Source organism: Talpa occidentalis, unplaced genomic scaffold (assembly GCF_014898055.3).
Source record: "Talpa occidentalis isolate TD23 unplaced genomic scaffold, MPIMG_talOcc4v2.1 talOcc4.7, whole genome shotgun sequence".
Taxonomy (NCBI): Eukaryota; Metazoa; Chordata; class Mammalia; order Eulipotyphla; family Talpidae; genus Talpa; species Talpa occidentalis.
Window position 1 is genome coordinate 86,009,961 of NW_023605083.1, and position 15,843 is coordinate 86,025,803.

The 15,843-nt window shown below is 45.8% G+C and overlaps 1 protein-coding gene across 1 annotated transcript in view; it reads right to left on the minus strand.

The window, feature by feature from the left end:
• Positions 1-12: 12 nt before the first annotated feature.
• PITPNA (phosphatidylinositol transfer protein alpha) overlaps positions 13-15,843 on the minus strand; it is a 49,780-nt gene continuing 33,949 nt past the window's right edge. Inside the window, exons 11-12 of the mRNA XM_037491862.2 lie at positions 4,435-4,502; positions 13-3,358 (exon numbers count right to left, since the gene is read on the minus strand). Of these exons, the coding sequence (XP_037347759.1) occupies positions 4,458-4,502 (45 nt within the window). The 3' untranslated portion in view covers positions 13-3,358; positions 4,435-4,457. The remainder of the gene's footprint in view (positions 3,359-4,434; positions 4,503-15,843) is intronic.

A 15,843-nucleotide genomic window follows, 5' to 3' on the forward strand; every position in this document is an offset into this window, starting at 1 on the left:
AACGGTGACGGACTTGGGCTCTGACCTCGGCGCTGCCCTCCCTCCAGCTTCCCAAAGCCCGGAAACCCAAAGGGCGGGGGTGGGGTGAGCTGGGTTACTACAGCTACTGTCCAGCCCCGCCCCCGCTGCAGGTAGTCCTCACGTTGGTCATTGAACTCCGTTCATAGGTTTCCACTCCCACTAAGTGATTTTTTTTTTTTTTTTTGCTTTTCAAATTGAACATTAGGGGGTTACTGGACTCTTAGACATCAATGAATGAAAAATCAGCCACTGCCTTTATTTTACGGCCAAATATGAAATGAAGATTATTTACTTTGCCAAAGATTCACTATGATTTCCTTTTAATCACTGGTTCTTAAATATTTTTTAGAAGTGGGAATGGGGGAGGGAAGGATGGTGCAGGGGATTACTTTGAAGATCGAATGAGAGCCATGATTTCCCCCAGAATATGCACACATAGTTTTACAAATTTCATGAGGCTCACAGACTCGAAACCAAGAACTCATACTTGAAACGTTTTGCTTGGCAGGATGGGAAAAAGATGTGAGGAGGGAAAGCAACAGCATGAAATAGAAAATGGTCAAATTATTTTCAGATAAGCAATGTTTCTGTAAATAACAAGGGTATAATTTACCTGCAAAAATTTTCAGAGCTATCTTTTACCTTTTCCTAATTCTTCCCTGGTATGAGGGACATCAACCAGAGTTTGAGGAGTTCTAAGTTGTAAAATGGCCATAAGGACATCACCAATAAGCTGGACTCCAGAAAGCTCTGTCTAGGATTTTATTAGACTGCTTCCCCCCTACCCCAATATACCTGTATTGGAAGATTGAGACAAAAAGGCACAAACTCACATTAAATAAACATGTAATCTAATCAAGTCTACAAAGTGAATTTTGTAAAAGTAGCACTAGGAACAAACCAAAATAATTCAGGGAGTCCCAGCAGGGACTGTAAGAGAAACTGGGAAGATATACATGTGCCCACAATACTGACCCTGTCCCTGACCTCTGGGTGAGAGTCAGAGTCCAGCACCCCTCCTACAGAGGCACTGCTGCTTCCAACTGGGACTATGACCCTGCAAATCTAATGGAAGCCGCTGGTCTGAAGGGGCGTGGCACATCATCAGGTACTACCCTTGGAGCTGAGGCTTTCATCATAAGCCCCTCTGGTAGTCAGTTTTGGGGGGGTTGGTTAGAAGGAAAGGGGGTTACTTAAAAGAGGCCAACACTGTTGCCCAGCAGCAACACTATCCATGGGGATGAAATAGACCAGGGACATTCCTCCTTTATATTTATGTGAGCAGAGCCCCAGATCTAGGCTGACTTCAGGAAATTCTAGCTCAGCTTGTGTGGATGCTTTCAAACTGGGGCAACAGGGTGGAGGTGGGTGGAGCCAGAGAAAAGGTAGATAAAGAGCGAGCCCCCACTAGAGCTAAAGTGATATGCTATGGATCTCAAATGAGAGCTGAAGGAAGGAGTCCTCTGCTGACCCTCAAACCACATGAACAACTGTCTGCTTAGAATTATCTTCATTTGTTTCTCCCAGGATAATCTACCTCTGGATTTCACCTAGTTGATGAATGAAAAAGGGATAGCTGTAAGCACAAATATAATTATAGCTAATACAGAGCTTATAGGAAAACATTTACATTTTTCTCCAGTTGGCATGCCTCTTCAGCTTTCCCAGTCAAATGCTACCAGCAGTTGTGATGCTAATAACCAACTGAATTGCTGCAGATTTGTTACTAGAGACCCCATAAGGTGAGGAGACTAAAAGGAAGGTGAAAGGGGACAGCTCTTGGTTCCAAAGGGGCCTCAATGTAGGTCAGAGTTAACCACAATAGGAGTCTGATCTCTCCATCCTTGTCCCAAGAGGGTCACAGGGAAGCATCCATTAGGATGTCACAGGTACAATCCTGAGACACTACCTTATTGCACTTAGAAATGAGTAAGGCAAGACAAATTGACAAAAACATAAAGGGTAAATCACCCCATCCTACTTTTTGCTCCCCAGAGAGATTTGGTCTCTCATAGCAGTTGCATCCAGGCTTGCATGAGCTTGGGTCACTGCACACTTGGCCAACGTACTTCACTAGGTTTGGGAAATGTCAGGTGGTACCACAGCTATCTCAGACTCTCCCAGCAGAAGGCATACTCAGGTTTTGCCAGGTCACAGAAAACAAAGTACTTAGCTTCTATTCCCTTAGCCTGGACTCTCACCAGCCTACTTTGGTAGAGTTCTGTACTATAATCATTACCTGATTTTGATTGTCTAGGGCAGAACTCAGCACAGGGGCACAGGAGCTGAGTTCTTGATCCCCCACATTCCTTTCCAGCAACTGGAAACAAGAGGACACATATTGTACTGGGAAAAAGCTTTTTGCATGCGTTTTTTGCAGCATGAAAGATTAGGACTCTTGTATCCTGACCAGCCTCAAAGACAGAGGACGGGAATCTAAGAAAGCACAGAGAAAAGAGGATTATTGCTGAGTGGCAGCACCAGCCCAAAAGGGAAGAGGAGCATGGACATACAGAGCTCCCCAGGGTGGCAGACTAACTAGTATATATGGGGCAGACTCAATTCTAAGGGCCACACTGGACAGGTCCCTCCAGGTAGAGTTGACCTGGGCAAATTACGGCTCAGCAGAGAGATTCAGACAGAGTGGGCAACAGGAGGGCTGAGAAGCCATGGGTGTTTCTAAGAATAGTGGCCAGAGATGCAATGTCTGGGCAGGGGTTATTTGTATTTGTAAAGATTTCACAAACAGACTGGCTGGGCCTTGGGTACTTCCCTGGTGCCTACAGCACTCTAACAATGGGACACTGGGGGCAGAGGTCAGAGTAATGAAGCCACACTGTTATTCTATGGAATTGGGGGGGGGGGACTCTAATTTTTAACTCATCCCCCTGTCCCCAGGTGAGCATTCAAAACAGCAAAGATCTGCCCAGGAAGCAAAATACCTTATTTATCCCAAGGTTGAAAACAAACAAAATTTATATCATTTAAATCACCACATCGCAAAAGTCAGCTATTTTGAAAGACTAAAAATGTCACTTGGAAATAAAGGGTGGGGGGGGACACACAGAAATGGGTGAAAACACAACATGAGAGAGAGGAGCTGTAAAGACAGCAACCTACACGCCACATATCTCAGAGGAGCAGGCTCCCGTACACACGGGCTTCATAATACCAGACGGTCTATTTGTTCACAATATTAAAGGGCATCTAGAATCAGCTACAGTAAGGGATGGAAAGTTGCCTGAAGAATGGGCACAGAAAGGCTGCGTCCGAAGATGGCCTGTCACTCGGGAGGGTGGAGCTGCTGGGCCTTCCTGTTGACCACTGTCTTGCAAAACTAGAAGAGAAATACAATTATTAAGGAAGCAACAGGGGAAAATAGAAACACATTGTAAATCATTACTGATGGAAGAATTTCAAAAGGAGGAAGGATGCCAGTTGGTGTGGTAGGGGGTGGAAGGAGAGAGGAAACTAAGGTCCAAACCGTGACGGAGAAGCTGACATTGCAACAATCCCTTCATGCTACCCTCCTATCTCCCAGAAGTTCTCCTCAAGCACATCGGGCAGGGAGAGAGAGAGGTCTACATCACTGCTGGTGACACCCAGGTCTCCTCAGCTCCTTGGTGCTATAGGACAGCCAGTATTTATTCAATAAAGCAATCCTTTCTCAGAGTCCGGTGGGAGCAGAGTGAGGTTTTTCATTCCATGATCAAGCCCACTCTAAGATGCTGGGAAGAGAGCAAGTCTGGAGGTGTGCAGAGCACTGGGGGACCAGCGCTAGGAACTAATAGAAGGAAGGAGCTTGGGGAAAAGCGACAACATGAAACAAGGACATACAGGTCCTATGGCCTGGACAGAAATACTCTCCAAGCATCTGAAGGAAGCTGGCTCTGCTGACGACAGCTACTTAGTATGGGATCAAGGGATATGAAGAAGGAAAATAAGCCCAGACACAAGGATGAATGCTAGAAGAGCAGTCTGGTCAGCAAATTTTCCAGGGGAGGGGCAGGGAATGCAAACAGGAGTTAGGAACTGGCTCTGGCATGGGAGGTATAGGGAGCACCCCAAAATGCCTATTTCAACTTGAGATGATTTAAGTTATAAGAGGAAGAGAGCAGGTAAGTTTTGATTCTGCATCCACCCCCACCTACGCCCCCAACCCTGTCTTACCATCCTGTCGGTCTCTATCTAGGTAGTTCTTTATAAAAATCACATCTTCCTGAAATAGTCTACATCATAATCTCTTTCAAATGGAAGCCTGAGAGTACAGCAAGCCTATTAGTGATAGTCATCACTATTACTAGAGGGCAGGATGAGGAAAGAAGCAGGTTTTCTGACTCCACAGTGAACTGCTGAGGCCCTGAGGACCTACAGACTTGTGTATGTATGATATGTAAGCAATTCAGTACATACAGTGCAGAGGGGGAGGGGTGGCTTTAGTCATCTGCTGTCATTCCTTTCACTGGGTCCTTTTGTCTCATCTGGAAGAGAAAACACAGGAAAATTTGAAGGCTCTTGCTACCATGGAACTCCAGCACAAACATGTCCTGCTTTATCAACCCTGCCAAAAGATAGGGTAGAGCATTTTTTATGCACAAAGCAAATCAGAAATATAGAATTCTGCACATATAGCCAAAGTAATACCATTTATGTCTCTGTCACTGGTTCCCCCCATCCATGATTTCTACTTCTCCCTGCCTCCCTGGATTGGATGTTTAGTTATTAAGTTCTCCTCTCTCTCATTCACTCAGCAAATATTTATGAAACATCTCTTTTATGCAAGGCACTGCTCCAGGGCTGGGGATTCAGCACTGAACCAAAAAAAGATCAAGTCTCTCAAAGAGATTATATTCTGGGGCAAGGTGGGGAGAACAAACCATATTCCAGATGGATGGTTAATGGCTTTGGGGAAGCTGATTATGGAGGCCTCACCTCTCCGATAAGTGATGTTTGAATAGAGACTTGAAGGGAATGAAGGGGGAGAAATCCTGTGCTTCTTGGGGACTGGGAGAGGAGTGCTATACTGTTCCAGGCAGAGAACACAGAATTTCCCTCTCCTGAACTCTGCTTAGAGGCTTTGCCCAGCAATCAGACAAGTAGTGTGGCACCAGAGCTCAGCACAAGAAAAAAAGGGGGCAGATCTCAGCTTAACAGAAGTGCAGAGCTGTTGGAAAACAGGACAGGATCTTCTCTGGAAGCACCAAACGCTCCCTGTCACTTAGAAGGCTGCAAAGGAACTTCTTGGGAATACAGTGGAGGTGCTCTCTCTCAAATCCTTTCCAAGTTGAAAATTCTACTTGCAGAGACTCTATAACATAGATGTATTTTCACTTTTCATTAAATATTTCTTCACTATTCATTAGTTTTCTGCTCAACTTTCATTCCTTATTCATTCAACAGACTTTGAGCACATAAGAGCATGTCCTCTGGAATCAGACTGGATTGTATTCTTGGCTCCTCATTAATCATGATCTTAAGCAAGTTACTTCACTGCTCCCTAAGTTTCAATTTCTGTAATATTAGAGATAATAACAGAACATATGCCATGCAGTGAATGTTAAAAATAGCATGGTAGAGCCCTTAACATGGAGTACGCATGCAGCACATATTACCTATGTTGTTATTTCTTGGTTCCAAATACAGTCCTTTAGCAAAGGGATGTGAGTATACACAAGCTCTGAAACTTTTAAGCTACAGCCTTCCTCAGAGTTATGACCTATACGCTAAAACAATAATAGTGGCACAGTTTGCAGTGATTCTACCTCAGCAGAAGTTTTTCTCTAGGAAACATTTTCAAAATACAGCCCTGCCACTTTCAAATCTATGGATGTGAGGGCCTCCCCTGGTGGCGCAGTGGTTGAGTGCTGGGTTGTGAGACTGCCCACAGCTTCTGCAGCGCCAGTTTGATCCCCAGCCACCGGCGAGGGTCCCACAAAAAAAAAAAAAAATCTATGGATGTTATTCCCTCCTCCTCCCATTATAATTAAGTATGCATAGAACCTGGCCATGGTAAAAAAGACTCTCCTGGTCCTCCTGAGAGTCTCTGATATTGACTCCCCATTGACAACTATTATTGCAGTTATGCCAAATTTCTTAGCTTGGTCTTTTAGGTCAGAGATTCCTCATATTTGATCAAATAACTGTTTGGGGTACTTGTAGATTCTTGGTCCCAGACCTGATGAATCAGAACCTACAGGAGATGTATCATAAATGAGTCATAAAATCAATAAATCTTATAAGCCTCACTTTATTGCCTCCAGCTAAGAGCCTCTGTTCCAAGTGGGAAAGTCTGTGTTTGACAGCAACCCAGTATGTGCATTTTCATAGAGGCTTTGCCCAGTCAATCAGGTAAGTAGTGTGAGTTTGGCACAAGAGAAAAATGGGGTAGATCTCAGCTTAACACAAGTGCAGAGCTACTGGAAAATAGGATGGGGTCTTCTCTGGAAGCACCAAATGCTCCCTGTCACTTGGAAGGTTCTGAGCTCCACCTGGAATGCCTGTTCCTTGTAGACTTTGCCCAAAACTCACTTTCCTGAATGATATCTTTCTATTTTTATTGATCCTGTAACCTCAGTTATCTATATTAGTATTAACCTGTTAATATATTACGAGTTCAACAAATTAAAGATTTTCTATCATGACAGAAATCTGTGAAGGATAAAGGTACTGTCATATATTTTTTAAAGATTTATTTTTATTTATTTATGCATACAAGAACTGGGGTTGGTCCTCCCCGGTGGCACAGCAGTTGAGCGCTGCGTTGCAAAGCTGCCCGTCAGCCTCTGCAGTGCCGGTTCGATCCCCGGCTGCTCCCCGGCCACTGGAGGAGGGTCCCACATGGCGCGCAGACCTCTCCTGCTGCCCGCTGCTACCCTCAGCAGTGTACTTCGGTCCTTCTGCCTGTTCCGCTCCCTGCTCTGGCTCTGGTGAATTCTCTCACCCTCCCGTGCTTCTGACTGTATCCAGTGCTTGTATAAAATAAATAAATAAATCTTAAAAAAAAAAAAAGAAAAAAAAGAACTGGGGTCCAGGCCAGAGGTATGGGGTGAGAGGATTCACCAGAGACAGAATGAGGAGCAAAACAGGTGGATCTACTGAAATACACTGCTGAGGGGAGCAGCAGGCACGACAGGAGAGGTCTGCTGTGCCATGAGGGTTAGCTCCCTGGCCAGGGATCAAACTTATGCCACAGTGGCTGGCGATAGCTTGATAACCCCTGCGCCACAAGGGAGACCCTGCTGTCATATTTTTTAAAAAACTACTGTAGTGCTACTTTGGGACTAGAAGTATATGATGAACATGATATGTAAGATACATATAAAAATAACTATAGGGCCTCCCTGGTGGCACAAGGGTTAAAGACACAGCACTATTAAGCTATTGCCAGCCACTACAACACAAGTTTGATCCTCGGCCAGGGAGCTAGCCCACATGGTGCAGCAGACCTCTTCTGTCTTGCCTGCCGCTCCCCTCAGCAGTGTATTTCACTACATCTACCTGTTCTGCTTCCCACTCTGTCTCTGGTGAATCCTCTTACTCCCCTGCACCTCTGGCCTACACCCCAGTTCTTGTATGCATAAATAAATAAATCTTTAAAAAAAAAAAAAACTATAGGTGTAAAACTTGCCTGGTTTCATCCCATGAATAGGCCTGGGAGCAGCAATATCCCAACAGTACCGAACACACCTAGCACTCAGACACCACCCGGGGCTGGGTCATGGAAAGAATAAAAAGAGACTGGAAACCCTTGTTGTACTTCAGATGAACAACAGTAACTTCACTGGAAAGGCAGAATACAATGAAAACAACATGGAATCTATGACATTCTGGCCTAAAATACATAACCTGAATGTAATCATGCAGAATCACTGGGCAGACCCAAATTGAGAGATATTCTACAAAATGACTATCCTATGCCTTAAAACAAATGTCAAGGGCATGACAATCCAGCAAAAACTGATGAACTAGGGCCTCCCCTGGTGGTGCAGTGGTTGAGCGCTGGGTTGCGAGGCTGCCCGCAACCTCTGCAGCGCCAGCTCGATCCCCGGCCACCAGCGAGGGTCCCACAAAAACAAAACAAAACAAAAACAAAAAAACTGACGAACTGTACCATATTAACAGACTTAGAAGGGTGTACTGTGTGACACTGGGTTGTACCCTTTGTTCCACAGAAATGGGTTTTCTGGGAAAAGGGGTATACAGATCCTTTGTATTCTTCTTGCAATTTTCTTTAAAATATTTTTCAAAGTAAAAAGTTTTTAAAGATAACAACCTGCTCATTTAAATGTCTGCTTACTAATGACTGTCCACATATATTTTAAATAATCAAAGAGGCTAAGCATTTACTATCATGGGAGCAAAGCTCCTTGGGCTTAAAGACCCTTGTATACCTTGAGGGTTTACTGTCTTGCTTTAATTTACTAATGCAAAGCCAGATCTTGTTTTCATACTTCTGATGTAAGATGCAACTTCCTACCATGCAACATGACTGTTTCCTTTACTCCCAGAGACATGGGGCCCTCCCCAGGGGGGGACTACTGAAATAAAAATGCGTTATTTCATTCTTATAATGAAATGCTCTAAGAATGCTTATTTCCTGTTTCCTGGGGCTTAAATAACATGAGAGATTTTATCTGCTGTTTGTAGTGTTCCTCAAATCAAGTCCCTAAAGGCTATATATACACATATAGTCAAAGAACATGAAAATAGAAACTCCAATCAATCCTGTTTTTTGTTTTTCAAAAACAGTGATTTCCCTTGGAAATAAGGTCAGGGGGTGGAGGAAAAGTTATTTATTCATTTCTTTATTTATATGGATGTCTATTTTTTCAATATTTTTCTACATCTTTTGAAATTTACCATTAATTTGAAATGGTAATTTTTTTTTACCATTAATATGAAATACTCCTTTAAGCAAAATCATTAATGTCAAGACCTGGTTGTGACACTGCAAGGAGACATGGGCCTCTCTGAATTACTTCTTATAATTTTTTTTTTATTATTGATGCATACAAGAACTGGCTTGTAGGCCAAAGGTGGGACAGGAAGGAGTCACCAGAGATAGAGTGGGGAGCATAAGAGGCAGATCTACTAAAATGCACTGCTGAGGGGAGTGGATGAGACAGGAGAGGTCTGCTGCGCCATGTCGGTTATCTCCCTTGCCAGAGATCGGACTTTAACCCCTGCGCCACCAGGGAGGCCCCTACTTCTTACAATTGTGTGTGACACTTACAATTACCTCAAAATAAAAAGTTGACTATAAACCAAAAGTAGTTAAACAAAATTAGTTTAATACACTGAAAAGTAACCACAAATCAATTAGCCTTCCTAAAGGAACACAGGTTTGAGTCATATGCAGGGTTGTTTATAGAACCTCTTTAAGGGCTTCCCCTGGTGGCATAGCGGTTGAGAGCTGGGCTGTGACACTGCCTGCAGCCTCTGCAGTGCCAGTTTGATCCCCGGCAGCAGGTGAGGGTCCCACATGGCATGACAGACCTCTCCTGCAACGCCCGCTGCTCCTCTCAGCAGTGTATTTCATCAGTCTGCCGTTCTGTTCCCCGCTCTGGCTCTGATGAATTCTCTCACCCTCCCGTGCTTCTGACTGTGCCCAGTGCTTGTATAACTAAATCTTTAAAAAAACACACACACACACAAAAAAAAAAAACTCTTTAAAAAGCCACTCTCTTTATAAATAGATTTAGTCCTTTGGGAACAAATTTTGGCAATAAATAGCAAGAGTCTAAATTCTTAAATTCCAGTTGTAGGAATTTATAAGGAAATTTATAAGGAATTTATAAGGAAATACTCCTCATGACCCAAAAGACTGCGTACACACAAATCTTCATCACAGCATTATGTGTAACAGTGAGAGCCAGAAATTTGATGAAAATTCCAACATGGGATAATAACAGCACACACTGCAACCTGTATGTTGCAGTGAGAAACAAGAATGTGAAAAGGGCCTCCCAAGTGGCGCAGGGGTTAAAGACACAGCGCTATCAAGCTATAACTAGCCACTGCAACATGAGTTTGATCCCTGGCCAGGGAGTTGACCCACATGGAACAGCAAACCTCTCCTGTCTTGCCCGCCTCTCCTCTCAGCAGTGTATTTCAGTAGATCTGCCTGTTCTGCTTCCCACTCTGTCTTTGGTGAATCCTCCCACCCCCTACATCTCTGGCCTACCCCCAGTTCTTGTATGCATAAATAAACAAATCTTTAAAAAAAAGAATGTAAAGAAACTTTTTTAGGGGGAAAATGCTTTGTTATGACGTTCAGGGAAAAAGTAACATATTCCCTTTTTTTTTTATATACAAGAACTGGGGTACAGGTCAGAAGCGCGGGAGGGTGAGAGAATTCACCAGACCCGGTGCAGAACAGGCAGACAGACCGAAGACACTGCTGAGGGGAGCAGCAGGCGAGGCAGGAGAGGTCTGCTGTGCCATAAGGGGTTCTCCCTGGCCAGCGGGGAATCAAACAGGCACTGCAGAGGCTGTGCACAGCTTTGCAGCGCGGCGCTCAACCGCTGCACCACTGAGGAGGCCAAGATATTTCCTTTTTTTTTTTTTAATTTTTTTTTACATCATTATTCATTTTTTTTAAAAAAGATTCATTTATTTATATAAGATCTGGGGTACAGGTCAGATATGTGGGAGGGTGAGAGAATTCACCAGAGACAGAACAGGGAGCAGAACAGGCAGACAGACCAAAGACACTGCTGAGGGGAGCAGCAGGCAAGGCAGGAGAGGTCTGCTGTGCCATGTGGGTTTCTCCCTGGCTGGCTAAAAATTGAACCTGCGCGCTGCAGAGGCTGCGGACAGCTTCATAGGGCGGCGCTCAACCCGCTGCGCCACCAGGGAGGCCCCAAGATATTCCCTTTTATCCAAATTCAGCAATGGTATTTTAAGACCAAGCAGGCTCTTGCACATACAATACATCATAACTAAGCAAAAGTATGTAGAAAGTGATTTGCTTCCCTTTATCAGTCTAACCACCAGAACTTACAGCTACCATAATTCCAAACTGGAAACTTGGGGATTAGTTTCCTGTCAGGCACTTCATTGCACAGGGGCACTTGCACAGTCTTTGGGAAACCAGTCTAGAGTTTAAGACTTAAAATCTAAAACTGACAGTGATCCATCAACCAAAGGCCACAGGATAGAACAAGGGCCCTCTACATCAAGACTCAGTTGATGAGAAAGGGATAGGCACTTTTACAGGCAAGGTGGCCGAGAGATAGTTCCCAAGGTGGGCCGCTGAGCAAGAGAGCCACATAGCCTCTCTGATCTGAAACCAAGTCTAAAAGGGATGGGCTAGCATGGGGTCAGAGGAACCATGAAGACCCACAAGGGAAGGCAGGGAAAGAAAACGCTGTAGAGTCTTAATTACATGCTTTTAACACCCACGGATCTTTCCTATTTCCAGCAAATGTGCTATATAGTCCAGTTAATAGGGAGACAGGTTTTCTTGAAACTTGTCAAATGAATTTCTTCTCTTCTCATTATCTATAGTAAAAAGCCAAAGGACTAGGGCCTCTCCTGGTGGCGCAGCGGTTGAGCGCTGGGCTGCGAGACTGCCACAGCCTCTGCAGCGCCGGTTTGATCCCCGGCCACCGGCAAGGGTCCCACATGGCGCGCAGACCTCTCCTGCCGTGCCCGCTGCTCCCCTCAGCAGTGTAGTTCATCGGTCTGTCTGTTCTGTTCCCCGCTCTGGCGAATTCTCTCACCTTCCTGTGCTTCTGACTGTACCCAGTGCTTGTATAAATAAATAAATAAATCTTTAAAAAAAAAAAAAAGCCGAAGGACTAGAAGGCACTTGTTTTTTTTTTTTTTTTTTTTTTTTTTTTAAAAAGATTTATTTATTTATTATTTATACAAGCACTGGGTACAGTCAGAAGCACAGGAGGGTGAGAGAATTCACCAGAGCCAGAGCGGGGAGCAGAGCAGGCAGAAGGACCGAAGTACACTGCTGAGGGGAGCAGCGGGCGGCAGGAGAGGTCTGCGCGCCATGTGGGACCCTCCTCCAGTGGCCGGGGAGCAGCCGGGGGATCGAACCGGCGCTGGCAGCTTCGCAACCCAGCGCTCAACCGCTGCGCCACCGGGGAGGCCCTAGAAGGCACTTGTTAAGTGAGGCAGAAGGTATCCTCAGCTTCACTGAGCCTCAGTTCTCTACCCACAAAATTACAATAATAACTTTGTTGCAAGTTACTATAAGGATCTGATGACATAATACATATAAAATGCTTTATCACACATGACAGGCTCACATTAAGACCTCAATAAATATTGTGTCTACTAATAAGAAAAATATTTGCATTATCACCATGTTTGTAAAATAGTGAGCTCCCCATTATAGGAAGTGATTAAGCATATGCTGGTGGGGAAGCTGCAGAGACATACAATCATTCTAAATGACCTTTAAGATGCTTACTTTCACTTTTGAGATTATGACTCTGTCAAGAGAATGAGGGACAGGAAGAAAAAAGGGAGGGAGGGCCTCCCTGATGGCGCAAGGGGTTAAGCACAGCACTGTGAAGCTGTCCACAGCCTCTGCAGCCATGTGGCCGACGGGCCAGGGAGCTACCCACGTGGCACAGTAGACCTCTCCTGTCTTGCCTGCTGCTCCCCTCAGCAGTGTATTTCAGTCAGTCTGCCTGTTCTGCTCCCTGCTCTGTCTCTAGTGAATCCTCTCATCTCCCCTCCCTCTGCCCCCCTACACCTCTGGCCTGTATCCCAGTTCTTATATGCATAAATAAATAAATCTTTTAAAAAAAGGGGAAGGGAGAGAAAGAAAGAGGTGGAGGATGGGGAGAGGAGAGAGGTCAAGAAAGACTGGTCTCCTACAGGCACCTATTTTTCTGACACTTCTTTTTTAGGCCCTAGGACTAATCTCTTGATCCCTTGTTTCTCAAATCCTTGAGCCTCATTCAAGAATGGTGGATCCACCCCCATAGGGACTAGCAGCAATAGCCATGGCCTTATAGTGACCCCTCATAACTCACCAAAAAATCCACCCACACTAGACTACTAGGCAGTGTTTAAAAAATAAGTCACACCTCCTATCGCAAACTTGCAGATAAGTCATGACATGCATTTATTGCTATTACTCCCCTAATCCCTTCTATGATGACAGCGAGGGAATAAAAATAGTTAAAACCAGAAAGATACAGAGCAGACAATAGCAGATAAGAATAACATTTTGAAAGCTGGAAAGAGGACTACTGTGCAGAGCAATATGAGCTGACATGTAAGTGCCTGGGAAAGGGGGAGGCAAGGAGCAGACCAGTCTACACTGCGGGCTCTAAAACACTCTGAAATTAGAAGCACCAGGTCTGATCTGAAGGTGGGAGTTCAGGTAGAGCTGATAATAGGCTACTTGTTTAAAAGTCCAAATAGGGCCTTCCCGGTGGCGCAGCGGTTGAGCGCTGGGTTGTGAAGCTGCCCGCAGCCTCTGCAGCACCGGTTCGATCCCCGGCTGCTCCCCGGCCACCGGAGGAGGGTCCCACATGGCGCAGCGGTTGAGCTCTGGGTTGCGAAGCTGCCCGCGGCCTCTGAGGCGCCGGTTCGATCCCCGGCTGCTCCCCAGCCACCGGAGGAGGGTCCCACATGGCGCGCAGACCTCTCCTGCCGCCCGCTGCTCCCCTCAGCAGTGTACTTCGGTCCTTCTGCCTGCTCTGCTCCCCGCTCTGGCTCTGGTGAATTCTCTCACCCTCCCGTGTTTCTGACTGTACCCAGTGCATGTATAAACAAACAAACAAACAAACAAACAAATAAATAAAATACGTGCCTCTTTAAAAAAAAAAAAAAAGAAAGAAAATAGAGGGGAGAAAATTATGAAATAGATATACAAAAACATTTTCCAGAACCAAAAAGATCTTTAGATCAAAGTGTTTACTGAGTGGGAACAAAATGTGTGACAATGCAATGCTATCAGCCACATCCTACAATGCATATACATACCAACCAACAAACTGTCTGTGAATGACTCAAAACCAAAATTTAATGACATAAACATATAAAACTAAGCTCACAAAAAGAAGCCACCAAATTCTTTTTTAAAAAGACAGGGTTCATTTGGGTAAAAAGAAAGACAAAGTTGCAATAATATATGCACCAAAAAATGAATGAACCCAAGATTATGACACTGAAGGAGGGGGCAGGAGGAGAATGTGCGCGGTGGATGGAGCCAAAGTGCACAGGAAAAAGTCAACTCTTAATATTCAGAGTGGAGAAGCACAAGTACATTATCAGGAAACATGGAGTGTCCAGAGTAAGAACTACCGTAAGAATTCTAAGAGGCTGGGGCCTCCCTGGTGGCGCAAGGGGTTAATAAGCACAGCACTGTGAAGCTGTCCACAGCCTCTGCAGCATGAGTTTGATCCCCGGCCAGCTAGGGAGCCGCCCACATGGCGCAGTGGACCTCTCCTGTCTCGCCCGCTGCTCCCCTCAGCAGTGTGTTTCGATAGATCTGCCTGTTCTGCTCCCCACTCTGTCTCTGGTGAGTCCTCTCACCCCCTATACCTCTCTCTGGCCTGTACCCCAGTTCTTGTATGCATAAAGAAATAAATCTTTGGGGGAAAAAAAGTAGTTTAAAAAAAAAAAAGAATTGTAAGGGGCTGCCTCTGGGTGCAGTTCACAGGGGCTGGGCAAAGGAAGAATCTTAGAAGCTTCTTCCTTAAAAGTCTGGGGTACTGCATGAGTTTAAAAACTATACAAATACTTTTGGAAGTGATGGGTATTTGTGGCACTGATTGTGATGATGATTGCACAGGTGTCTAGCTATCTGCAAATTTATCAAGGTACATACATTCAGTAAGTGCAGCTTTTCTATCTGAATCATACCTCAATAAAGTGTTTTTTAATTAAAACAATAAAACCGAACTTCCTAGGCAGGAAACGAGGGGCGGAGCAACATGGTGGCGAGGAGACACTGCGAGTAAGATCTCCCATTAAAAAAAGTTAATAGGGAGGAAAAGCGGCAGGTCCCAGTGAGAAGTGGGACACGGAAGATAAACGGGTGACGCCAGCAAACTGCCCGAAGAAGAAAGTGGCCATAAAAGAGGACTAGAAGGGAGGGAAGCGCAGAACCCTGCTCCCCTCCCCCGCCCACAGAGGCGGCACTCTCCGACCCGGCAGAGAGGAGGAAAACAACAAACCAAAACGGCCCACAAGAACAAACGACGCAGCAAGCGGGACTGTGAGCGGAAAGGAACTATTGCAGCCACCACACCCCGTGAACGGGAGCTGAGGCGAACCCTGCAGGATTCACCGCGGCGGTGAGCGACCAGCTCCGGGCACCATTAGAGAAGAACAAAGACCCCGGGAGACACGCACACAGCCCGGGCTGCCGGTAAGCTGGCGCGGGAAAGTGGCGCGCTTGGCGCTCTTGAAAAGCAAGTGCAGACCGGGATCACGGCTGCCCAGGTCCCCGCGCCTGCGACCTAGGCTTGGGAGACGACCTAGGCTTGCGGGGAGACGCGCGGAGGTCCTCACTGAGGTGAAGGTCCCTCCCTGAGTGAGCAGGAACCAGGCGTCCAGGCACGGGAGCGGTGCAAAAGGCGCCATTCCCGCGCCACTGAACTGGGCTACAGCCCGCGTCCTGGAACTGAGGGCTTTGGAACTGAGACCCGGGGCACGAAATTAGGGGCATGGGTTCCCCACGACGGTGGGGCACAAGGCAGACACAGCACCCCAAAGCCGTTGAGGTGTACCCTACCATCCCCGCTCTGCTCCCTGTCCCACGGGGTGGAAAATCAGCTCCCCAAGGGCTCTAGGAGAGATCTCTGGCGCCACCTAGCGACTTGAAGCCAGCACAGGCTCCTGAAG